General features: G+C 53.7%; 1 protein-coding gene across 3 annotated transcripts in view; it reads left to right on the top strand.

Annotated features, from left to right (window-relative positions):
• Positions 1-24,012, top strand: part of VRK3 (VRK serine/threonine kinase 3) — a 32,060-nt gene extending 8,048 nt beyond the window's left edge. For all 3 annotated transcript variants that reach the window (XM_008531197.2, XM_008531198.2, XM_008531199.2), the window contains exons 5-15: positions 487-681; positions 5,858-5,922; positions 7,842-7,908; positions 8,887-8,971; positions 9,251-9,356; positions 10,873-10,965; positions 13,413-13,545; positions 13,823-13,943; positions 19,626-19,684; positions 20,893-21,041; positions 23,664-24,012. In XM_008531197.2, coding sequence (XP_008529419.1) covers positions 487-681; positions 5,858-5,922; positions 7,842-7,908; positions 8,887-8,971; positions 9,251-9,356; positions 10,873-10,965; positions 13,413-13,545; positions 13,823-13,943; positions 19,626-19,684; positions 20,893-21,041 — 1,073 coding nt within the window. In that variant the 3' untranslated portion in view covers positions 23,664-24,012. The remainder of the gene's footprint in view (positions 1-486; positions 682-5,857; positions 5,923-7,841; positions 7,909-8,886; positions 8,972-9,250; positions 9,357-10,872; positions 10,966-13,412; positions 13,546-13,822; positions 13,944-19,625; positions 19,685-20,892; positions 21,042-23,663) is intronic.
• The last annotated feature ends 1,285 nt before the right edge of the window (positions 24,013-25,297 follow it).

The raw sequence follows: 25,297 nt of genomic DNA, 5'->3' as shown, positions 1-25,297 counted from the left end.
GCCAGAGTCTAACAAATTTCCGGGCCCTCTTCCTACTCAGCACAAGGCCAGGTCCCTGGCAAGATGTTTTTGGTTGAATGCTGGAATGTCTTTTTTGCCCTCTGGCAAACTTCTACTCACCCAACAAGACCCAATTCAAATATCCCCTCCTCCAGAAAGCCTCCCCTGATTTCTCTAGGCACAGTCAGTCTCTTTCTCTTATACCTCTGTACTGCCTTATCTGCCTTATCTGTACTGCGTTCTGACTGGCTGTGTCCAGGTCAGACTCCCCACCAAATTTAGGGCTCCTCAAATTTGAGGGAAAGCCCCAAGTCTGACTCATCTGTGATTCCCCAGCTTTGTCACACAAGGACCTGACCCATTCAAGGTCCCAAGAAGTGTTTGTTGAATGACTAATGAATAAACAGTGTGATGAGTGTTATCTCATTACCCATCCAACTCTTCTCTCCCGGATGCCACTTTTTCTTTATTCTGACCATCCCCCAGGGTCCCGGAGCAAACCCCCAACCCCCAAAAGCAGCCCGCAGACAACCAAGCGAAGCCCTCAGACACTGAAGCGGAGCCGAGTGACCATCTCGCTTGAGGCCCTGCCCACGGGGACGGTGCTGACGGACAAGAATGGGCGGCACTGGAAGCTGGGATCCCTGCAAACCAGGAATGACCAGGGCATCCTCTATGAAGGTACACTCTGTCCACAGGCAGGCAGGTGCTGTGCCGAGCCAGGCCATCTTGGAGCCAGGGCAAGGGGCGGGGACCCCCTTTCTGAGAATGGAAATGGCAGTCATATCCCAGCTGCTACCTGCCTCTCAGCATCTTACTCGTAGACTTGGGACTGCAAACCTACTCACCTGCAGGGACTGGGCAGGTAGAGTAAATGAGGGGGTAAGGCAGTTGAGAGTGGTGGGGACTGTGGCTAACTGGAGAGCATGTGCCCTGGGTAAAGCGAGCGCTCTTGTTCAGCTCCCCCTGCTGTTGGCATGTGGGAGTGCAGGCCCAGTGTGGCCGAATGGTAAGGACCATGATGATCGTTCTGTCTGCCCTGCGGAGATAGGATGGATGCTCACCCCAAAACATTTGGTTTGAATGTTGAGACGGATGATATTGCACCTCGAGAAATGGAGTCAGATACCTTGTTACAAGGAAGAAGATAATAACTGTGCTGGAAGTGTGTGTGTTAATCAGCTTCAAATTTCCTGAGTGCTTCCTCAAGGTCAGGCCCTGTTCTAAGTGCTCTGTGTAAATTTGTAGGGATTTTTGCAATGTTTTAATTGCAAATTGAGATAAAATTAATGTAACACAAAATTCACTGTTTTAAAGTCTACAGTTCAGTGGGTTTTAGCTTATTCACGATAATGCTGTGCAGCCCTCGCTGCTATCTAATTCCATAACATTTCCATCCCCCCAGATGGAAACCCTGTACCCATTAGCAGTCACTCTCATTCCGCCCCCCTCCCCCCCCACCTCCCCGCCCCCCCTCGTCCGCCCCAGGCAACCACTAATTACTTTCTGTCTCCGTGGATTTGCCTGTTCTGGACATTTCACATAAACAGAGGGATACAGTCTGTGGACTTTTGCGTCTGGCTTCTTTCCTTGGCATGAGGTTTGCAAGGTCCATCCCCATCATACCGCATGTCAGAACTTCATTCCTTTTCACGGCTGAATAGTGTTCCAGGGTGTGTGTGTATCACGTCTGGTTCATCCGTTTATGAGTTGGTGGGCGTTTGGGCCATTTCCACTTCTGGCTGTGGTGAATAATGCTGCTGTGAACACCCGTGTGTGAGTTTTTACCTGGATGTGTGTTTGCTTTGTCCTTAACTCAGATAGTTCTCGTGACAGCCCTGTGACGGCAGCACTGTCATTATCCCCATTTTGTAGATGAGGAAAGTGAATCCCAGAGATGTTAGTAACTAGCCAGAGGTCTGGCTCCAGAGATCCTCCAAGTTTTCAGAAAAAGCCAGAAATCTGGATTTTGGTAGGAAATCTTGGATTTGGAAGTGCTGGCCAGCCAGATGCAGAGGAGACCAGTGTTGGGCCTCAGGCCCCCAGGTGGCCATCTCTGCCTTAGAGCCTGAGGAGGAGAGCTGGGCAGCCTGCCTTGGAGACAGACCCAGGGCCGAGTCGGGACTTGGCTCCAGCCCTGAGTGAGCCTGGCAAGCAGTTCTGCCTCAGTGTCCCTGCTGGAGAAGTGAGGGATTGTGCCCCGCCTGCCTCCTGGGGCTCTCGGTCCCAAATGATGAGGGGAGGGAGGCAAAGAGCTTGGAAAGAAGAAGATCTAAAGGGTTCTTCTGAGGCAGGGGTGGGTAGCGTGAATAATGGCGGGACAGAGGGCAGGGAGGAAGGAGAGAGGGAGAGGTGGGGGAGAGAGGAGAGCGTGAAGGAACACTAGGGAGCGCCCACTCTGTGCCAGGCGCTGTTCCAGGCTCACTATGTATTAACCCACCTACTGTTCCCAGCCACGTTTTGAGGGAGGCGCTCATGTTACCCCATCGCACAACTGGGGCACAGAGAGGGGAAGCCACTTGCCCAAGGTCACACAGCCTGGAAGTGGCAGAGCTGGGATTTGAACCCGGGTGGTCTGGTTTCTCAATCATTACACCACGAGAGAGAGAGAAAACGAGAGAGAGGGAGGGGGAGAGAAAAGGAAGGAATCAGGGTGAGAAGGAATGAGATGAAGGAGGAGAAAGGGAAAGGGGCAAAACCAACAGCCAGAAAGAGGTTGGGGGGAGAGAAGGGTGGGGAGAGACCAAGAAGGCAGGGAAGGAAGGGGAGAAAGGAGACAGACAGAGCAGGAACCATCTGGAAAAAGAAACCACACAGGGCCTCACACCAGAAAGTGACAATGGGAGCGCAGGAAGGACACACTCTGGGTGGAATGGCTGTACTTTTGGTGTCTCAGGAAAAACGACAAACCCCTCCCAGTGCCGGCTGCCAGCACCATTCATTCCTCAGCAGACACCTGCCAGTGCTTGGCGCGGGACACCGTGGGGGAGGGGAGCTGCATCTGGGTGCCCCTCAGGGCGCCATCGCCCAGGGCACAGCACCCTTCCCTCCCGCCAGCTTGCCCCAGTCAAGACGTGGTGGAGTTTGTCTTGTCATTTAAAACGGTAACAGTAAGACAACAGCAGCGACCAAAACTGTGGTTTTGATGACAGCGGCTGACAGTTTTGGCCCGCTCTGTGCCCGCCCTAAGGTCTCGCCGTCTGTTAGCTCATGTTACTCCCGTAACAGCCCTCAGAGTTGGCACTCTCTTTTCCTTTGGCAAATACTGAATTACGGTGCCGTCCTGGTCTCCCTGGAGCAGTCTGGGAGAGCCACACGGGTCCAGGCAGCTGCTCGCCCTGCTGTGCTTGGAGAGTCGCATGTGAGCAGCAGCTCAGGTTCAAGTCCAGGCCCGCCCTCCGGGTCTGTGCCCTTGGGGGTTGAGGTTTGGGGCTTGTATTAGTTTCCTGCGGCTGCTGTAACAATTGACCACAAACTTAGTGGCTTAAGGCAGCACACATATATTCGCTCCCAGTTGTGAAGGTCAGAAATCCAAAATCAGTCTCTCGGGGCTAAAGTTAAGGCATCAGCGGGGCTGGTTCCTTCTCGAGGCTCCAGCGCAGAATCTGTTTCCTCACCTTCTCCAGCTTCTAGAGCCGCCCACATCGCTTGGCTCGTGGTCCTCGCCCCCCCGGGTCCTCCCGCTTCAGAGCTTCAGAGCTCGTCACCCCGGTCTCTGCTTCCATCATCGCATCGGCTCCTCCTCTGTAGCCCACCCTCCCTCTGCGTCTCCCTTCGTAAGGACTCTTGTGATTACCTTACTGAGCAAGGGCTCGATCTGCTCGCCACAAGGTGAAAGACCGAGCAGGCGGTGATAAGGAACTTTGTTAAGCGATGAGCTAGCTGATCGGGAGATGGCGGATTGTCGTCTGGGAAAAACCCATCTTAAAGGGGAACGGATTGGAAACGACTTATATAAGGCAGACGGGTTGGGGAGGGCTCAGGAGTGTCAGGTGGTGGGTGACTGCAGAACACTGGGTGCCTTCCTATAGACAAAAAAGTTTGGATGTGCTGGATGTGACATTCCTGAGGAATCTAAGAAAACACCAGTTACTTCTTTGTCTGAGACAGAAAGAGCTGTTTCAGAGGATTATGTTCAGAGGGTATAAATTTTCTACTAACAAGTTGTCCTTCCTGCTGGTTATTGATTGGCGTGCCTACATGCAGTTCTGAGTGTTTTTCCAAAGCGCGTTGTGAAAATAAGACGGGGAGGGGGAGCACGTGCAAATTCGGGGGGCGGGGCTTCTGTCTGTTGCACGTGGCAGGTCTTGAGTCTGTGACGTCTGAACTTTACAGCTTCTAGGGGCTCCTGCGTGAAGCTTCGTCAGGCAGAGGACTGTCAGTGAGCTCCCCTCTCATCAGCGGTCCCCCTGCTGGTCTGCAAAGCAAGTTCAGAAACTTTATTTACTTTCTTTCCCACGTGAGCCTTGTGGGTACCAAACACAGTCTCACCCCAATGCGGGGAAATTTTAACTCCTTCATCCTCAGTTTCAGTGACCCTAGGGCCCCCTGGGTGACCCAGGACAATCCCCGCATCTCAGGATCCTTAATTTAATCCCATCCACAAAGACTCCCCCCGTTGGTTCTCTCCACCTGCGGGCCCTTAACGCCCCCGGCCCATCTCCCCACAGCAGCCCCCAAGCCTCTCCTCTTTCCTCAGTTTCCACTGCTCTGGGAGGATGGTCGCCTCCCCTTTTGAGGGGTCCCCCACGGATCCCCTGGAGCTCGTTTTATGTACGGGACTCCCACCCTCATCTATGGGGGATACGTTCCAAGACTCCCAGTGGGTGCCTGAACCCACGGGTAGTACGGAATTCTATACATACTGGTTTTTCCCATAGGTACGTACATAGCTACAATAAAGTTTAATTTAGAGGCTGGCCCAGTGGCACAGCGGTTAAGTTCACATGTTCCGCTTCAGTGGCCTGGGGTTCCCCAGTTCGGATCCCGAGTGCGGACATGGCACCGCTCGGCCCGCCATGCTGTGCCAGGCGTCCCATGTATAAAGTAGAGGAAGATGGGCACGGATGTTAGCTCAGGGCCAGTCTTCCTCAGCAAAAAGAGGAGGATTGGCAGCAGATGTTAGCTCAGGGCTGATCTTCCTCAAAAAAAATAAAGGAAGCGGCGGGGCACAGGGAGAAATAGAGCCTCGGTGCTGCCCTGGGACACCTCAGCTGGCCGCATGGGGCTCGAAGCAGGAGCGGTCCTGCAGCATCCTTCCATGTTGGGCCAGCACGGCCGGGCCTTTATATCCCCCTCCATCAGCCGTTGGACATGGGCTGCCCCCAGATGTGCAGCGGAGGGGCTCCCTGGCCGGCCGAAGGCTGCCTGTGAGCCACTCGCCCAGCGGGGCAGGGCGGGGCCAGGGCAGCGAGTCCTTCCTCAAAGGGGATCTGCATCCACCACTTAACGCATGTCTGTAAATAAACGCTGGCACGTACCCAAATTCCAGAGTCCCAAAGAAAGCGGGTGCTCAGCATAACAGGTTGGGCACAGGGGTGCCCTCTTACTGGTCAGGGAATGCTGGAACCCTCCAGAAATCCAGATCCGCAGACGTCAGCCGAGGGCCAGCCCTGCAAGCAGGCCCCTCGAAGGACAGCAGGCTCGGGCCTGCCGTGTTAATGACCCTTCTTGCACAGCTGCATGTAAACAGCGAGAGAAAAAACCTGTTGGAAAAAGGAAGGAGCAGGTCTTTTCAGCCAGAATGCACTCGGCCATGTGGGAACCAGGGAACCGGAACTGAGCTCGTTCCTGGGCGGTCTGGGGACAGAGACTCAGCTTCCCAGATGGTCACCTCGCTCGTTTTGTCCGTCCACAGCGGAGCCCGTCTCCACCTTCGCCCGCGAGTCAAGTTCCCAGAAGCAAAGGTTCTCCCTTAAACTGGTGAGTGGCTGGGGGTGCAGCGGGGGCTGGGGCTTTGGCATATGCGTCCTCAACCTCCAAGCTCCTCCATGGCTGGGATGGGTGGGGGAGCATGGCCTTGGCCTGCAAGGAGCAGGGGGACCTTGGGCGGGGCAGGTGTCCCTTTGGCCTCAGGTTCTTTGTCACGTGGGGGTCCCTCAGAAGCTACAGTCGACCCACCCCCAGGCCCCGGCTCGGGTGCTCTCTGGCTGTGCCATCTGGGCACGCGCCTCTCTCAGGGCTGTTCCCTCATCCATGAGGTGGAGCCAGCAATACTTGCCCGCTGCCTCCAGCCTCACAGTCTGTCTTTATGGAGCGCCTACTGTGTATTACCGTGCTGCTGTCGGGATCCAGCAGAGAGCCAGTCAGACGGGAGGAGTCAGTGAAATCACGCATGACCTTCACATACAGGAAACACGCACTCGAGGGGGCCAAAAGGCACAAATAAACCGGGAAAGGGAGAGCAACCAGGCGGGCGAGTCGCATCCTCCAGCACAGAGGACGTGCATCGTCCAGAGCATCGTCCTGTTCAGGAGCCTCCTCGCCAGCCCTGAGTGCTGGGATTAGGGGTGACTTTTGTTTTCTTCCTTTCATTTACTCAGATTTTCTCAGGCCCTGGGAAAGGGGGACAGCTGGGCTGGTGCCCTCCCTCGGCCCCGCATGGAGGCTGTGTGAGTGGTTCCGAGAGAGGGCTCCGGAGCCAGGCTCACCAATGAGTGACAGCACCTGCTTTTGGGAGCCTGTTCTCTGCCCGCTCCTGGGCTAAGAGTTTCACAGGCAGGCCTGTGGGGTGGTTACTGTGTTCCCCGTTTAACAGATGAGGAAACAGGGACTCGGTCACTTGCCCAGCGGCACCCAGCGTGCAAGTTGCTTTGTAGAAAGAATGAATGAATGGCAGAGCTGGGAGTTGAGACTAGCTCTCTTTGACCCTGTTTTTAAGAACCCAGCTGTAGGGGCCGGCCTGGTGGTGTAGTGGTTAAGTGTGTGCACTCTGCTTCAGCAGCCTGGGGTTTACAGGTTCAGATCCTGGGTGCGAACCTACACACCATTCATCAGGCCGTGCTGTGGCGGTGTCCCACATATAAAGTAGAGGAGGACTGGCACAGTTAGCTCAGGGCCACTCTTCCCCAAGCGAAAAAGGGGAAGATTGGCAACAGGTCTTAGCTCAGGGCCAGTCTTTCTAACAAACAAACAAAAAACCCAGCTGTACTAGTTTTATTTAATTAAAATATTTGGTTTGACTGCCAGAAAAAAACACCCAATATTAATAATACTTTAAGCAAAAATACTATCTTATTGCTCTTTCACTTAAAAGTCTGGGGCACTGGTCCAGGACTGATACGATGGTTCCAAAAACAAGGGGCCCACTTTCCTTCTCCCTTGTTGCTCCAGCATCCTCAACCCATAACCTCCATCTCTTGGGCTGAGATGGCTGCTCCAGCTCCCACCATCTCATCTGCATTCTAGCCAACTGGAATGTGAGGAGAGGAAGAGGATAGCCTGCCCCAGCCCTTCAGGAGTGTAACTTGTAACTTGAAAGTTGCCCATATCTCTTCTATTCATGTCCTCATTGGCTAGAACTTGGTCATGTGGTCCTTCCTCACTGCAGGGGAAGCTGGGAAATGTAGTTTTTAGCTGAAGGCCATGTGTCTAGGGAGAACTTGTGGGTCCTATCATAAAAGAAAGAAAAGGAACCTGGGCAATGGGAGATAACTCGAAGTCTCTGACGCGTGTTTGTGGGCCGCCCCCTGGGGAATTTGGTTCTGATGTGCGGGACTTGACGGGGAACCTGGGTTGTTGCTGGCGTTACCCTGGGGTGATACGTGGCCAGTAATGACCTGGGAGCCCTTGTCTACGAGGTCCCAGTGTGACAACCTCCTCCCCCTCCTGTCCTCCACTAGGATGCCAAGGACGGGCGCTTGTTCAATGAGCAGAACTTCTTCCAGCGGGCCGCCAAGCCTTTGCAAGGTATTCCACTGGCAAGCGGGAAGGGGGAGAGAGCCGGGGGTACCAGCCTGGTCCAGAGAACTCGCTTCTCCCTGAAGGCGTGGGAAGGGATTAAATTAAAGGCCCAGATTTGCTCCCATCACCTCTCGGGCCTCAGGCCTCAGGGGACGGACAGCATGGGTTGAAGCCAGCTCATACCTGCTCTTGAGAGCCGAGTAGTAAATATTCAGAAATACCACGAGGCAGTTGTCAAACATAGCCATTATAAAAAATGAATTATTTCAACTTATAACCAAACAAATTATATTAAGAACAAGGATAATAGATACTCAAAACCATCGCTTCTTAATTTTTTGTCCGCATTTTCTGTTATCTGCACTCGAGGTGGTTTACGCTCATTGTGTCTGTTTGGTGAAAATACTGTATACTGGCATGGTGCCACATCTCTTCCCAACTCCGCATTCCCTCATCTCACACTGGTAGCTTGAAATTGCCATCGTGGGAGGTACTCACACCACAGAAATCAGAAAATACTACAAATCAGGGCCGTTTTCCCCTGGGCAGCAAGTCATTAAACTTTATCAGCACACCGCTGGGTCTGTGCCGCCCGGCTGAGACCCTGGGAGATGGACAGACATCTAGCGACACCACCTCAGACATTTGCTGATCTTATTAGCTATACGCGTGAATTCAGAAGCCATTGTGTTGTTCTCTCTTCCACTCACTCTGGATTTGTCTGTGCTTTCTCCCACGTTCCCCACCCCACCCCCCCACCCCCCCGTCACCTGCAGACGTAAAGTGCACACATTCAGGGGTCAGCCACGCCCACGCCATCACCACCCCCCTCACTGTCACCCACCCACAGAGATGGCGTCTCCGGCCAGAGACTCGGTCTGGCCTGGGCTGGGGCGCGCCCTGCTTCTGGTCTGGGCACGGGGTGCTGTCCCCTGCGGGCTGGGACCGGGTGGGCTCTAACGCCTCAGGCCCCTGCCTCTGCAGTGAACAAGTGGAAGAAGCTGTACTCGGCGCCCCTGCTGGCCGTCCCCACCTGTGTCGGGTTTGGCGTGCACCAGGACAAATACAGGTGAGTCCCCTCCCTTGCGGCCTCCCCCCCACCGCCGGCCCCTTTCTTTCTCTCCTTGTCGTGTGCCTGGGCATGGTCGGGACCCTGGAGCCACTGGCCAGTGAGTTGCCTCCTTCTTTTTCCCAGCTTTGAGCCAGGCTGACCCCCTGCCAGTCAGAACCCTTAATCTCACCCGGGACCAGGACCTTGTAGCCGCCCAGCCACCGGCCATCCTTGGTGGCCTGTGTTCCGCGTCCTCTGCTCATCTCTCCCGCCTCCTGGGATACTCCTGTCTTCCAGGTTCCTGGTGCTCCCCAGCCTGGGGAGGAGCCTTCAGTCGGCCCTGGATGACAACCCAAAGCACGTGATGTCGGTGAGGTCTGTGTTCCAGATGGCCTGCCGGCTGGTATGTTCCTGAGAGTCGCTGGCTCCAGTCCAGGGGGTAGCACCCCGGGTCCTCGCTTGTTAGTCTGTCTGTTCATTGATTGATTTAGCCCACGCCTCCCTCTGGGCACTGGGGGCTGCCACGCCGTCTGACACAGGGGAGCACCAGCCATTAGAACCCGAGCGACAAGCGTACCAGTAGGGGCGTTCAGGAGGCCACGAGGGTTGGGGCCCCAGCCTCAAATCGAGGGGTTCAATCAGGCTTCCTGGTGGAGGTTGTTTCAAAGCCGAGAATTGGAAATAGAAAGGTGCTGGGTGGAGTGGGAGTGGGGACAGGTGGGGAGAATGTTCCAGGCCAAGGATGCAGCTTGGGCAAAGGCTCATGTGGGAGGGAGAGCATAAGGCATTTGCTCAGTCATTCACTCCTTCACGCATCCTCTCCTTAAATACCGATCAGGTCCCTGCTGGGTGTCAGACGCTATCCCAGGGGCCGGGAGGACAGTGGGGAGCAGCCCAGACGTGGTTTTTATGTCTGTTGGGAGAGGATGATGTTAAATTAAACAATTGCACAAATTTGAAAGTGCTCTAAGTAGAAACGTCCCCCCGCTGTGATGGAGAATAAGGGGACCCAGTTTAAATTGCTGGAGCGATGGGGGTGACGTATTAGGTGAGTCCCGAAAGTCTTTATGCTCAGAGTGTCTGCAGTGTGACATGTGGAAGTGTAAAGGGGAAGAGATGAGGTTGGTGTGGAGAGGTCAGCAGTGACCAGATCATGCAAGGCCTTGAACACCAAGCTGAGGAGCTGGGACTCTGTCCTGAGGGCACTGGGGAGCCATGGGAGGATTGGGAGCTGCGGAGGGGCAGGGTCAGCTCTGGGTGCAGAAAGACCCTGTGGGACAGGTGGGGACAGACTTTAGGGGTTGAGATGGAGGCCGGGTGAGGTCAACATGAGAGAGGACGAAGCCAGAGGAGAGGCCAGACTGTGGGGATGGGGGTGTTTGTAGAACAAGCAGAATTTGGTGAACCGTTAAGCCTTGGGGTGGCAGGAGGCTTGGGGATGTAACGAGGATGTAACTAACACCTAGGCAGTTCAATAGATGAGTCTGGAGCTCAGTGGAAAAGTCAGAGCTAGAGAGAAAAATTAAAATTGCTTCGCTAAATTTAGTTCTGCTCTCTAGGAGAAATGAGAACAACTCCTTGATCTACATGGCTGTTGGTTTTTATTTTTGCGGCAGGACACTCACTCGCCAACTTCTTCCCCTCCTGAGTTTGGAATCAGCTAAGAAATAGATACAAGAGATAGTTGGAAAACCAAATATTAGCTTCAATGCTGAATTTTTTAAGAGCCTAATTAGAAGACAAGCTCAGGTGGGCTGTCAGGTGGGCTTCCTAATGCTTCACTCCAAATTAGTCAGTCTTAACCCCACCCCCAGTCACGAGCAACAAACGCTGCCCTAACAGTGGGGGTCCTTTCACCGGACCTCTTTGTGTCAGTGTCAGTCATGCTACTCCTTGCAACGCTTGCTTTCTTCCCCCAGCTGGATGCCCTGGAGTTCCTCCATGAGAATGAGTACGTTCATGGAAATGTGACAGCTGAGAATATCTTTGTAAATCCAGAGGACCGGAGCCAGGTAATAGCCAGTCCCCCCTACCCTGGGGACTCTCTGGGCTCAGGATCTCATCTCTCTCAAAACCTCCATGTATTTCACAATGCTTATTGCAGACAAAGCATTGCTATCCATCATATATAAAGAGCTCCTTTGAATAAATAAGAGATAAGCAACTTAGTAGCACAATAGACAAAGGATAGGAAAAGCAGTTCATAGAAAAAGAAATCCACAGGTTAGTTAAATATGTGAAAAGCTGCTCAGCCTCCCCAATAATCATAGAAATGAAAATTGAAACATACTATTTTTCACCCTTTGGGTGGACAGGATTAAAAAGAATGATAATGTCTATTGCTCATAAGGATGTAAGGAAATAGGAGTTCTTTACATACTGTTGGAAGTGTGAATTGGGCACCCTCTTTGGAAGGTAATTTGGATATAGCAGTCAAAATTTTAAATGCGTATGTTTTGATCCACCAGTTCCTCTTTTAGGTATGTATTCTATCCATATATTCATAAGACTGTTCAAAGATATGTACAAAATGTTCCTGACAACACTGATTGGGAAAACCTTAAATAAATACTCCCAGTAGGGTACTAATTAAATAGTATCTTAAGGTAAATTCTAATTACCCTTTCAGTTGCAAATGACAGAAACCTAATTTAACATGGCTTAAGCAAAAAAAAAACAAAAAACAAAAAAAAAAGCTTAAGAAGTGGGGAGTGCAATTTATTGGTCCATGGAGTAGAAAAATCCAGGACTTCACTGGCTTCAGGCATGGCTGAATCTAGGAACTCAAACCATGTCATTGGGAAACTGGCTCTTCCATCCCTGGGGTAGGTCTTGTTTTTGCATTGCTCATTGTCAGGCAGACTCTCTTCCCTCATGGTGACACCGTCACTGCTGGCAAATCAGGCTTAAATCCCCTCAGCTTAGCAACCCTGGTGGAAATAGAATGGGTGAGCCCCACCTCAGTCATAGGAACTGAGAGCTGGAGAGGGGTGACCCCAGAGAAAAATCCTAGACCTGTGTTAGTCAGAGCTCTCCAGAGAAACAGGACCGACAGAATGTGTGTGTGTGTGTAAAGAGATTTACTATAAGGAATTGGCTCACATGATGATGGACGCTGAGTGGCCCAAGATCTGCAGTTGGCAAGCCGGGGACCCAGGAGAGCTGATAGTATAATTCTAGTCAGAGTCCAAAGGCCTGAAAACCAGGAGAGTTTGCTGTGTAAATTCCAGTATGAAAGCTGGCAGCTCGGGAGCCAAGAAGAGCCAGTGTTCCGGTTCAAGTCCAAAGGCAGGAAAAGACCGATGTTCAGCTGAAGTGGTCGGGCGGGAGACCTTCCCCTCCCTCAGCCTTTTTGTTCTGTTCAGGTCTTCAGCTGGCTGGGTGAGGGCCATCCCCGTTAGGGAGGGCAGTCTCCTTTACTTAGTCTACCAATTTAAATGTGAACCTCATCCGGAAACACCGTCACAGACACACCTAGAATAACGTTTAGCCAAATGTCTGGGCACCTCGTAGCTCACTCAAGTTGACACGTAAGATTATCTATCACATTGACCAGAAGGAAAGGATATAGGTCTCACATGGACAAAACCAACAGTTGTCCACTATATGCAGCCATTAAAAAGCAGATATGGCTAGCTGTGTGTGTCTGGTGGATGCACACTTTACTTTTTGTTTTAAACTCAGTTTAGCCTCATAGCAGCCCTGCAAGATGGGGACTATTGTCTTCATTTCACAAATGGAGAAATTAAAGCACGGAGAAGTTTCATAACTTGCCCAAGGTTGTGTGATCACTAAACGGCCAAGCTGGCATCTGAACCTGGTCCAGAGAGCTACGGGACCTGCACAAGGGATTCAGTAAGAGGCCAAAGAAGGGGTTGAGGACCGTGGAGACAGGCTTTCTCACACAAGTGCAGCTCTCGGTTTTTATAGGCACAGACAGCAGGTGGCCAGACACAAGAGTCACGCTAAGGGAGCCACGGTAGGAATTCAGCACCATGGGTAGTGTCCCCGTGAGTTAGGGAGTTGTGGGGCAGTGTTCAGACCAAGGACAGCGGGCAAATGGCCACAAGAAGGCTGCAGGTCTGGAAGTTCAGATTCAGGATCCAGAGTGAATATCCTGAACCACTGTTAAAGTGCAAAAAGCTGGGTGTCCGACAGGAGGTATAGTGTCCTCCGTCTCTGGAAGACTAGAGCCACATCCTCGTTCACATGTGTTTACCAGTTACTTAAAACTATTTGAAACAACACATAGGAAACTAGTATTATTGGTTACTTCTGGCCTGTGGGCTCAGAGGGCTGGGGAGTGACAGCGATGGCGGTTTGAGTTCTTTTCAGTTCTCACCCTTCTGTACTGTTCGGCGTTTGGTTGTTTCAAGTTGCACCAACGATTGAAATCTCTGACCCCAGAGTCCGAGCTCCTGACCTCCAAACTGTACAGCTTCTCCCCGTGTCCACACAGGTGACCCTCGCAGGCTACGGCTTCGCCTTCCGCTATTCCCCAGGCGGCAAACACGTGGCCTACGTCGAAGGCAGCAGGAGCCCACACGAGGGGGACCTCGAGTTCATTAGCATGGACCTGCACAAGGGATGCGGTAAGAGGCTCGAGAAGGGGTTCAGGACCATGGAGACAGGCTTTCTCTACGAGGAGCGAGCTAGTGAAAGCAGGGATGAAGGAATGGCTGACAGAGTGTAAATGAGAGTAACTGAGAGACTCATGAGAGAGTGAGTAGGCGATTGAAAAGTGAGTAAACAGATGAGAGCCCATATGTTTGGATGGCTGAGTCAGTGAGAGAGGGAAAGGAAGGGGATGGACGTGTCAGTGAGTGGAACCTCCAGACTGAGCCGCCACCTCTTCCCCTCCTTTCCCAGGGCCCTCCCGCCGCAGCGACCTGCAGACCCTGGGCTACTGTTTGCTGAAGTGGCTCTATGGGAACCTGCCCTGGACAAATTGCCTTCCCAACGCTGAGGATATCATGAAGCTAAAACAGAAGTGAGTCTGGGGGTCGGCAGAGCCCAGCACCAGCCCAGCACCCCTGCAGGCGGGGCAGAAGCTCAGAACCCAACAGGGAACAGGAAGGAGGGGGAAGCAGCATGCAGCAGAGCAAAGGCCTCTGCAGTTCTTGGGCATCTGCTCTGTTGTCCATTCCAGCAGACAAGAGCATGGGCTCTGGAGCCCTGCTACCTGGGGTCAGACTCCAGCCATCTGAGCAGTTAGACCTGGGGTCTGCCCCAGCATCTGGCAACACTGGTCATCAGTGTCCACACTTCCCCTCTCTCGTCTCTGCATATAACCACCAGATGCTGCTGGTTCAGTTTTAGACATTCAGCACCAAGGACGGGGCGGGGGGGCCCTGCTGGAGCAAAGGCAAGTCCTGTGCATGGGGTTCAGCTCCAAGGACAGAGGGGGCGCAGAGGGAGAGGAAGGAAGTGCTGGGCGTGCGGTTCAGCACCAAGGACAGCGGAAAGCCTACGGTAGAGGAGGGCTGTGTTGGCTTCAGCACCAAGGACAGAGGCCACCTGGGTGGGTTCGGTCTTCAGCACCAAGGACAGAGAACAGATGGACTCGGGGAAGCGGTGCAGGTGCGGAGGTTGGGATTCAAGATCTGGTAGGGACTTGAGGGATGCGAGTTGCCCAGGAGTCATCCAGGAGATGGTTGGCCATCCCTGTCTGAAGTGCAGGAATGAAGTCGAAACAGAGATTCAGACCTCAGCGGCATCTCAGGAGTTGTCAGCAGAAGTCCTGGGAGGGGATGAGGTTATGCAGGGAAAGTGTGCAGAGTAGGAAGAGGGAAAACTCCAGTGAACGGCCTTGAGTGCATCGTACTCCTCCGTTCTCAGTATGCTGTGTCACTGCTTCGTGTTGAGCCTCTCTCTCATTTTATCTATTTGTCCCCCATCTTCCTTCTCTCAACTATGGACACCCGCTCAAGCATATTTAACATGTGTTCCTCTGGTGTATTTGCTTCAGTGTCTCTGTGTCCTCAAACTTGCATGATGGTGGTGGAACTGTGTGTGTTTGACTCGCATAAATGCTATCCTGCTCTAAATCTCACCTCTTTCCAACTTTTTTAACTCACACAATGTTCTTCAACTTTAACCGCATCATTATATACACGTCGAGTTTACTGCTTCTGACTACTGCTTTTAAACAAGTTGTATAGATATGTCTGTGTTCTTGAACAATATATGATGAGTGTATTTAATTTGCATAAGTAGTATTGTGCTCTAAATTTCTCTCTGTTTCTTGCTTTCTCTCACTCAATGCTGCATTGTTGAACTTTAGTTACATTTGCTAGTTCACCACCTCTGAATACTTCTAAATTTGTGTGCTTAGATGTATCTGTGTCATGTTGTTGTTGCGTCTGTGTTTGATGGGCATAAATGATGCCATGTCCTGAATCTCATCCTCCTTCAGGTTTCGGCTTACTCGTCACTCCCCAGGGAGCCCATCCCGCACCCCCATGGCATCAGGTCTCCCACTGTACACCCACAAAGGAAGGGATCTGCCCTGTCACATTGGCCTGCTCATAATGAGCTGATCAAGGCTAGCGTTTATCCTACACTTGTCTGCACTGGGCACTGTGCCCAGTGCTTCTCTGTGTCATCCTCAGAACAGCTCTGAGGTAAGTGCTCTTATGATCTGAGGCACAGAGAGCTCAAGTAATCAGCCCAGGTCACGCAGCTACTAAGTAGAGGTCCTTGGACTCACACCCAGACCGCTGGACTCCAGAGAAGGCCCTTTCACCTGGATGCCAGTGTCTCCCAAGTGTGGGAGGCTGTCACGGATGGACTGGTGTCATTTGGATACAGCCTTCCTCCACTCAAAAAATATTTGTTGAGCACCAGGCTCTGTTTTAGGCCCTGGGGATTAAGGAATAACTAAGGCAAACATCCATGCTCTCAGGGAACTCACATCCCAGTGAGGGACACAGAGTAAAGAGATAAAGAGTGAAACACACAGTGTGTCAGAGGTCAGGCTGTGGGGGCATCGGGTCGGAGCCCTGTGCATCCACCAGTGGGACTGTCAGGCGTTGGCGGGTGCCGCTCTTTTAGACTGAACAGCCAGGGCAGGTCTCATGGCGATGGTGACAGGCGAATCATCTCCAGAAGGGCGGTGAGGCAAGGGGGACGTCTCACTTTGGCTCTGGTATGCCCCTACCGTCTCTGCAGAAGGGAAGAGAGACAGAGAGAGAGGCCCTCAGCTCCCAGGCTTCCACAGGCAACCTCTGCATCAGAAGCCACTCAGAAACCACCAGAACATGAGCTCGTTGCCCTGTGTTCTGGGAATTTATTTTTGCACTTATTTTCCAGTTTGCCATTTTTGAAATGAAACCAGGTGAAAACGAGTCACAGAATTAGTAACACCAGTAGTAGGAGCATACGGCCTAATTGCCAAACCGTTATTTGTAACTGAGGATTGTGAGCCTCTCCTGTACGTGCTTCTGTTGTGTTAGGGGCAAGGCTGAGCTGCTCTTACAAGGAGACCCTGGGGTTCAGACGGGGTGGATGTCTCCTTCCCTCTCACCAGTAGTCCAGAGGTAGGAGACAAAGGGTGGGGGGCACCTCGGCCCCTTTCAGCATGCATACATCCTTCTCGGGGTGCAAGCTCTGTAGCCACATCTCCTGTTGCCTTTAAAGGGCAGAAGCGGAAATGACATGCATCCTTGGTCATCTGGCCACCCCAAGCTTCTGTAGGGGCTGGGAAATGTCTCCAGCCTGTGGCTGCTGACCCTTGAGATTCTGCCATTCAAAGGGAAAAGTGACACTGAGTGGCAGGTAGCAGACTCCTCCACAGTGTCACCTTTCCTCAAATTTCTGTGAGGGCGGGGACCACATCTGCTCTCTGTCACCGTGATGTTCTCAACAGAGCACTTGGGACGTTGTGGATGCTCGTGAAATAGTTGCAGAATGAGCAAATGACTGAGGAATGAAGGATGAGCCTTCCTTCACTGGCCTGGGCTGCTGTGTGGACACACAGGCCAGGCGGATGCGGCCACAGCCTTGGGGTGTTCCCAGGCTGGGAGGAGACGCTGGACCAGGAAGCAGGGACTGCCTGTGATGGGGGAGGCAGCCCGCAGAGCATTGTGGGAGCAGAGGGGAGGCAGGTGACCTGGCCTCGGGCCGCTGGGAGCCTTGTCCCAGGGGATACCTGACCCAATCTCTGGAGAGCAGAGGCGTTTCCCAGGCAGGCAAGGGGGAGGCAGGGTTTCTAGGCAGACAGGAGAGCACATACAGGAACTCTCCGTCCATTCATTCATCCTTTCATTCATTCGGAACCTGTTTCCGGGGGGCATCTCTGTACCAGTCTCTGCTCTGGGAACAGCTGGAGACCCAGATGTGAATCAGGTGAGGGCCCCTCTGGCGTCGGTGGACCTGCCCGCGGAGGCGCCACGGGTTGAATCCTCCGCCTCCTACTTCCTCTCGCTCCTCAGAACAGTCACGTCTCCCCTTTCACGTCTCTCCCACCTTCCCCTTCACGGGAAGTGATTGATGACTGACGCGCTTTATGAAGAGGCTTTGCGCTCGCCACGTTGGTGCAGAGTAAATAAGATAAATCCTCGTCATCATTTTAATATCGAGAATTTCAGATTGAGTAGCAGTTCATTCCAGAGCCCCAGATCCCAGCCACGACCCCCGAGGGCGGGCCGGGAGCACGAAGATGCTCCCCGGGGAGGTGATGGCGGTGACGTTACCCTCATTCTTCACGCCCCCGGCCCAGCCTCTGTCGGGTGACCTGAGGCGGTAACCAAAAGGACCACGAGGGGGCGATGTCGCCACATGCACGTTTTCTGGAACTAACTTCTCTAAGATGTCTTACTGGTCTGTGTGACCGACCACCTTCCATTCATTCAACAAGTATTTGTTTGTGCATTTTAGCTCATGACAGAGTGAATGAATAAAAAAGAGGAGAGACAGCTGGCTTCCCAAGGCTCTTGGTGTGCTAGGCCCCCTGCACAGAGAGCCCAGACATGGGTCGAATTTGTCTCTGCTCTTAAGGCTGCCGGCTGGGCTGGGAGGTCCCATGGCACCAACAGCAACAGCCTGTGGGGGCAGAATTGCTAGCACAATTTACAACGTCCTGACACCACAGCCCTTTCGTGCCATCCCTCACCCACTCAGTCATTCGCCACACGCCTCCTGAGGCTGCTGGGGAGAGAGGGTCAGACCCGCCCTTGCTGTGTCCGTGTCTCGGCAGTTGCTATAGGGCATCCGGGGACCTACGCACAGGGGGCGCAGGCGCTCAGGAGGGCTCGATTTCCTCTGCCTGGAGGGGTCGGGGGAAGCTTCCAAGAGACCAGCCCTTGAGCTGTGTCCAGAAGGGAGAGCAACCACCTGCCGGGGGTCAAGGTGGCAAAAGGCTATCCAGGGCAGAGGGAGTGGTGTGTGCAGAGGCCGGGAGAGGCGGGTAGATGCGTGACCTGGTTGAGGGACCAGAAAGAGTTTGGTGTGGCTGGAGCCTGAGATGGGAGGGAGGAAGTCAGGGAGACCAGCCAGAGGGGCTGGCGGCCTTGCTTGCTGGGTTTTCCCCCAGGGCCCTGGAGAGCCTCCGGAGGGCTGTGAGCAGGGAGGGGCAGGGTCAGCTGTGGGCGTAGAAAGACTGGGGCCGTGTAGGGGATGCCCAGGAGGCCAGGGAGGAGGCTGGGGTCCACGGAGAGAGAGTGAGGCCTGAACTGGACCCAGAGCCATCGATGGGGGCGCGGGGGGGGGACAGAGAGGGGTGGGGAGCAAGAGGGTGGGGCCTGGGGATTTCTGGGCTGTGGGGTGGGAGGAGGACAGCACACAGTGACTGGATGGACAGCGGGGGGCCAGCCCAGTGGTTCAGGCCAGAGAAGATACAATGGACTGGGGCTCTGAGGACGGAGCAGAGGATGGGCAAATTTCCATTTTTCCTCAGTGGTCTGAGAGGGGAGTGTGTATGTGTGTGTGTGTGTGTGTGTGTGTTTACATACACAGATATGTGCGTGTAGATAGTCGACGCTCGTTATTCACAGATTCCATGTTTATGAATTCGCCTGCTCACTAAAATGTCTTCGTAACCCTACAATCAATGCTCGTATGCTCTCGAGGTCTCTCTCAGACACTCGCAGAGTCGAGAAAAGTTCGAGTCACCTGGTGCACACGGTCCCAGCTGAGGTTGAACAGGGCGACCCTCTGCCTTCTCATGTCTACTCTCAGGCTGTAAGTCAGGGTCCTTTCATGCAGTCGATTTAATGGCACGTTTTCCACATTTTTATGCTTTTTCTTGGTGATTTCGCTACTTAAAATGGCCCCAAGCATAGCGCCGAAGTGCTGGCTCGCATTCCTCAGCGCAGGGAGGCTGGGACGTGCCTCACCGAGAAGACGACGTGTCAGATGAGCTTCCTTCAGGCCATGAGCTCACTGTAGATGAGTCAGTGTGACGTTAAATAGCGTGTTCAAACACGGGCACACGTAAAACAAGGTGATGGATTAATCCGTTGGTGAAAACGTGGCCGGAGGCTCGAAGGAACCTAGTGCTGTATTTCCCCTGAAAGTGTGGTTGAGAACTTGCTGATTCGGCTTTCGAGGCGATTCTCTAGGACATAAGCACCGCGAATAACGAGCATCTCCAGGACGTCAGAAAGACGTTCTGCGTCAAAAGGTTGCTCTCCCTTCCCTGAAAGACATTTCGCGTGTCCCTCTGTCCCGTCAGGTTTCTTGACAACCCGGAGGCCCTCGTGGGACAGTGCAGTCGCTGGATCAGTCCCTCAGGTATGTCCTGAACCGGGAGGGACAGGCGGGGGCCGTGGTGGGACCAGATGGTTGCGTCCATTGTAAGGTTGCCTCTCTTGTCACCTCTTTGTTTTCTTTCTTGGAGTTTTCCAAATTGCATGTGGATATGTGCCTATTGTAGAAAAACAAGTCTTCCCCCAAAATTCAGATATGTCTCTCAACAATTACAACACACCCCCACACCCACATTCACATAATGGCCCCTTCTCTCTCTCTCTTTTTTTTTTTGGTGAGGAAGATTGGCCCTGAGTTAACATCTGTTGCCAGTCTTCTTCTTTTTGCTTGAGGAAGATTGGCCTTGAGCTAACATCTGTGTCAATCTTCCTCTATTTTATGTGGGATGCTGCCATAGCATGGCTTGACGAGCCGTGCTAGGTCAGTGCCCAGGATCCAAACCTGTGAACCCCGGGCCGTAACGCAGAGCACACAAACTTAACTGCTAAGCCACCAGGCCAGTCCCTTGGCACTTTTGTAACGTGTGATAATGGTATTGTGCTTTTTTAGGGGGAAAGAAACAAGAACAAAAAGAGCCATTGTCTTTTAGACTACACACGTTCCTGGGGCGGCCCACCTCCTTTCTTAAGCCCGTGATGTTTTACATTTTGAAATGTCCGGGGGGACAAATTGAAAGAAGGACATGTCACGACACATGAAACTTCGCTGCAGTCCCAGCTGCAGCGACCTTAGATAAAGTCGTCCTGGCACACCGCCACTGCCACTCGTGCCCCATCGCCTGCAGCTGCATTAGTGGGAGAGCAGCTGACACGAACCGCCTGGCGCGCCAAGTCCAAAGTGTTTCCTCTCTGACACTTGACAGTAAAAGTTTGCTGGGCCCATTGTAGAGATAAGCGCTAAATATTTACAGGTAGAATGGTGTCATCGGCTGGGATTTGCTTTGAAACGGAACAGGAGGGGGACTGGTGGGGTTTCAATGAAGCCAGACTGGCCACGAGTTGACAGTTGTGGGAACTGGGTGCTGGGTGCGCTGGTGTCCATGGTACTGGCCCACTGTGGCGTATGTCTGATGTTTTCCAAAAACATGTTTTTTAAAAATCTAAAGCAGCACCAGGCACAGGAAGTGCTGAGGAAATGGCCACCCGTGGGCGAGCCCCCCAGGCACAGCCCCTGGGCTCCGGGCTGGGCGCCCGGCTCAGGCGTCGGCGTGGTGGGGGGTGTCTTGACCACAGAGACGCTGCAGGAGTACCTGAAGGTGGTGATGGCGCTCCAGTACGACGAGAAGCCGCCCTACATGCTGCTGAGGAACAATCTGGAGGCCATGTTGCAGGACCTGCGGGTGTCGGCCTACGACCCCCTGGACCTCCGGATGGTGCCCTAGGTGGGTTCTGGTGCAAGAGCCTGTGAGTCTGAAACCCTCTCCCTCGCTGCCCCCAGCCCTGCCTCCCAGCTGACGTTTGGTTTTTCCCCCTGGGGCCAACTGCCCAGTTAGACGCTGGATTTTTCCACAGGATTTTTGAACCTTCCACCCCCAGGAATCACAAGTAGCAGGAACTCAAACTGACTTTAAGGAAAAAGGAGATTCATTGGCTCTAGAGTTTTTTGGGGTTGTGTGTTGTTGTTGTTTTTGTTTTTTGGTGAGGAAGATTGGCCCTGAGCTAACACCTGTTGCCAATCTTCCTCTTCCCCCGCCAAAGCCCCAGCACATAGTTGTGTATCCTAGTTGTAGGTCCTTCTAGTTCTTCTATGTGGGACGCCGCCTCAGCGTGGCTTGATCAGCGGTGTGTAGGTCCACACCCAGGATCCGAACTGGCGAACCCCGAGCTGCCAAGGTGGAGTGCGTGAGCTCAACCGCTACGCCACCAGGCCAGCCCCTGATTGGCTCTTGTAGCTAGAAGATTCCAAGAGGAAAGCTTTAGGCATTTCTGGATTTGGGGCCTGGAAGGCAGCATCGAGACGTTGTGGGTCTCTCTCTGTCTTTGTCACTTTTCTCGTCCCTCCATCCCCCATCCCTCCACCTGTGGTCTCTGCTTCCTCTGGGGGGCTCCCCTGTCCCCCCAACAAAACCTCGCTGGCTCTGGGCCCTGTGGTGCCCCCGGCTCTCCCGCTTCTCAGTTTATCCTGCAGCAGTTTCCCTGTCAGCACAGAAGGCCCCCGCGTGTTTATGCGGCGCCAAGTTCCGTGTCTGGGAGGAAGGATGCGCTCTGTAACCGGCCCCCGGGCATTGGCCTGGTTTCCAGGATTTTTGTTTCACAAGCAGCGCTGCCTTGAACCCCCGCATGCACAGACCTCGCTCTGCTGTGCGCGTGTCTGTGGCCGTAGATCTTATTTTGAAAGCGATCACCAGCCGCACTCCGCCAGGGCTGTCCCGTTGACACTCGCATCGGCTCTGCGCGAGAGCGTGCGGGGATTTTTGCGAGGTCAAAACTCAACTGAAGTCGCTTTGCAGTTGATTTTGGGGAGGCCGTGTGGGTGTGTTCTGAGAAGCTTCCCAAGGCCCCCCCTCTGCCCATGGAGAGGTCATTTCTCCCGTCGTGGCTGCTGGGATCAAAGCTCAGGGTTGGTCTGACTCAGGGGTCCTCACAAGGAGGTGGCGTTGCCCCTGGGGGGCATTTGTCACCGTCCTCGGACATTCTTGGTTGTCACGACTGGGGAGAGGGTGCCGCTGGCATGCAGTGGTGGAGGCCTGGGGTGCGGCTCAGCATCCCACAGCGCACAGGCCGGCCCCACCACAGAGTCATCTCGCCCAGTGTCGCTGGTGCAGGTGAGGACGCCGGGTCCCAGTGCGTCCCCTGGGGTGGCAGCCTGTCCCCTGCAAAGGTCCTCTTCCTGGGGGCACCTTGGTTACCAACCCTTCTTCATCCCCTCGACCTCTGCTCACATCAGGGCTGGACACAGGAGCTAACAGGTGTCTAGAGCTCTCTGCACACGGCCTGCTCGCAGGGCGCTCCAAAAACGCCAGGTGGCTTTTTCCTGAGGATAGTGGGCTCCCGCCGTCACCGCAGACGTCTCCAGAGGGGAAGGCGTGGCCTTCTGCCCCCGGCTGGCCCCTTTCCCAGTCCCTCCAGCTTGGTCAGCGGCTCCTCCGTCCCCAGCTGTGCAGGAGACCTCCGGGTGCTCCCCACGGTCCTCCGCCACCCTGGCCCTCCAGGCAGTTGCCAGGTCCCTCCCGTCCACCTCCTCCAGGTCTCCGCCAGGATCTCCCCGGGAGTGGCCCGCTGTGGGGTCGCTTGTGCAGTCACCCTCAGGCGGTGAGCTCCGTGGAGGGCAGGGTCACGTCTGGATCCAGTTGTCTGTGTCCCTGCAGGTGATGGCCTGGTGCAGGCGGAGTCCCCACCCATATTTATCAAGTCTGCGAGTCCAGTCTTCCCGCACGGACTGGCCTGCCTTACACGGCCTCCCTGTCCACCCGGTACAGGGGACATTTAAAGACTCAAAACCTAACTGCCCCTTCAGGATCATTCTAGGGTCAGGTCTGCTTCCTCTGGGGATGATTTACCCAGAGGCAGTTGGTCCCTTGGTTAGAAACTTAGTGAGATGCTACTTGAGGAACCTGGTGACCTTGGAGCAACTTGGAGTGACATCTCGCCTCTGCTTTCTGGCAGCTCCTTGCCTTGGCCGGCGTGGCTGACCGCCCCTCAGATTCTAGACCAAGCTAAGCTCGATCCCACCTCAGGACCTTTGCACCTGCCATTCCCACAGGCTGGAATGCTTTTCTCTTCATTTTTGCATGACTGGCTCCTTCTCCTTACTGGCTCTCAGATCCTGGGGCCTTCCCTGATCGCCTCACCTGTTTCGTGCACAGCCCTCGTCCCCATCTGGAGGGAAGTGTGTGTTTCATTTGTAATGTCCCCACTCTCCCTCCTCCAACTTGGAGGCCCAGCAAAGGGTCCCTGTTCCTCTTGCTCATGGTGACTTCCCCAGTCCCTAGAAAGTGCCACTCCTTGAATGAAGAAAACGCTAACAACCATTTTTATTGCCTTCCAAAACTTTCAACTCACAGTTTAAAATAGAAAAAACAAGAAGACATGTGACGAGTCCTGCTGTGGAGTCACAGATGAGCCTCTGGAAAGACCCCTTGAATGTGCGCTCCCGCCACTGCTTCAGGTGAAATTTCTCCTCGGTCTCGATCAGCGTCAGGGAACTCGGCGGTGCGTCCAGATAATGTGAACGTCCTCCCTTCCACTCTCCTGTCCTTTCAGCCGTCGTCCCCCGCCAGCTGCTGGGGTTGTGGGTGGAGAAGACCCCCAGCTCACACTCGGGGGGTTGGCTGGCCCCTCAGGGGGGACCCTTCCTGCCATCGGCACCTCGATGCTTTGGTAATAAATTGTTTCGCTGGAGCTTGGAGAGTCGAGGGTCTGCAAGAGAAGTTCCTTCTGGAAAATTTACCTCTGTTTTTCCCCATCCCTCCATCCCTTCAGCATTTCATCCAGCCACCCACTCTCATTCGTCTATCCAAACGTTCACGGAGACACCCAATCATCCATTCTTCTAGTTATCCATCCAAGGGCTATCCACATACTTGTCCAGCCATCTGCCTCCCACCTACCCTTTCATCCACTCTTCCCACCCTCCATTCATTCATTCATACCTACCTCTTCACCTGTCATCCCTCCCTCCAGTCATTCAGCCTTTCATCCCTCCTTCGTTATCCATCCATTCACCCCTCCCTCCATTCATGCCTCGTTTCATCTTCTTCCATCCTTCCATCCCTCCCTTGTCTAATCTATCCATTCATCCTTTCTTCCCTCCCTCTATTCGTTCATCCATTCATCTTGCCCTCCATTACATCCCTTCATTCATTTGTCCCTACCTCTCTTCATTCATGCTTTCATCACCCTTCCATTCATTCATCCATTCATCCTACCCTCCATTACATCATCCCTCCTTCCATTCATCCTTCCTTCCCTCCCTCCATTTGTTCATTGGTTCATCTTTTCCTCCATTACATCCCTTCCTGCCTCTGTTCATTCATGCCTACCTCTATTCATTCATCTTTTCATCCCCTTCCATTCATTCATGCATTCACCCTACCTTCCCTTCATTCATCCTCCTTCCATTCCTTCGTCGTTCCTTCCCTCTCCGTATTCCTTCATCCTTTTCTCCCTCCGTTCATGTACCACTCACGCCCCCATCTGCTTCCCTTCCTCTCTTCCTTCCTTTTATCTGGTAAATATTCAGCAGGCACTTCTTGAGTGTGTGCTACATGACAGGCACTGTGCTGCACGGAGGACCCCGATGAACGAACACACCCAGGGCCTTGAGCTTTGGAGCCCACAGTCAGGTGGGAAGAGGTGGCGTTCAGTGAGGCTTCAGGTCGTGCTCAGCCCTCTGCAGTGAAAGCGTGGTGCTCTGACGGAGAGCGAGGAAGCCAGGGCTGGCAGGGCACCTTTGGGGAGAGCCTGGACACAGAGAGGCCGAGGAGAGGCTGGTGCAGCCGCCCTGCCAGGGACATGAGGCCTGGGCCACAGCAGTGGGGCAGTAGGGGAGGAGGACGGCCGGGGGAGAGATTTCAAAGGCCGTGAGGCCAACAGCGCATGGTGAATGGTTAGACTGGGGGGCACTAAGCAGGGGGAGGAGATGAACCCCCCTACCCAGTTTGGGCTTGAGCGTGCTGAATCACCCACCATACTTGGG

This window comes from Equus przewalskii, chromosome 9 (assembly GCF_037783145.1).
Source record: "Equus przewalskii isolate Varuska chromosome 9, EquPr2, whole genome shotgun sequence".
Taxonomy (NCBI): domain Eukaryota; kingdom Metazoa; phylum Chordata; class Mammalia; order Perissodactyla; family Equidae; genus Equus; species Equus przewalskii.
Note: the sequence above shows the minus strand (reverse complement) of the source record. Positions and strands in the feature narration are given on the sequence as shown.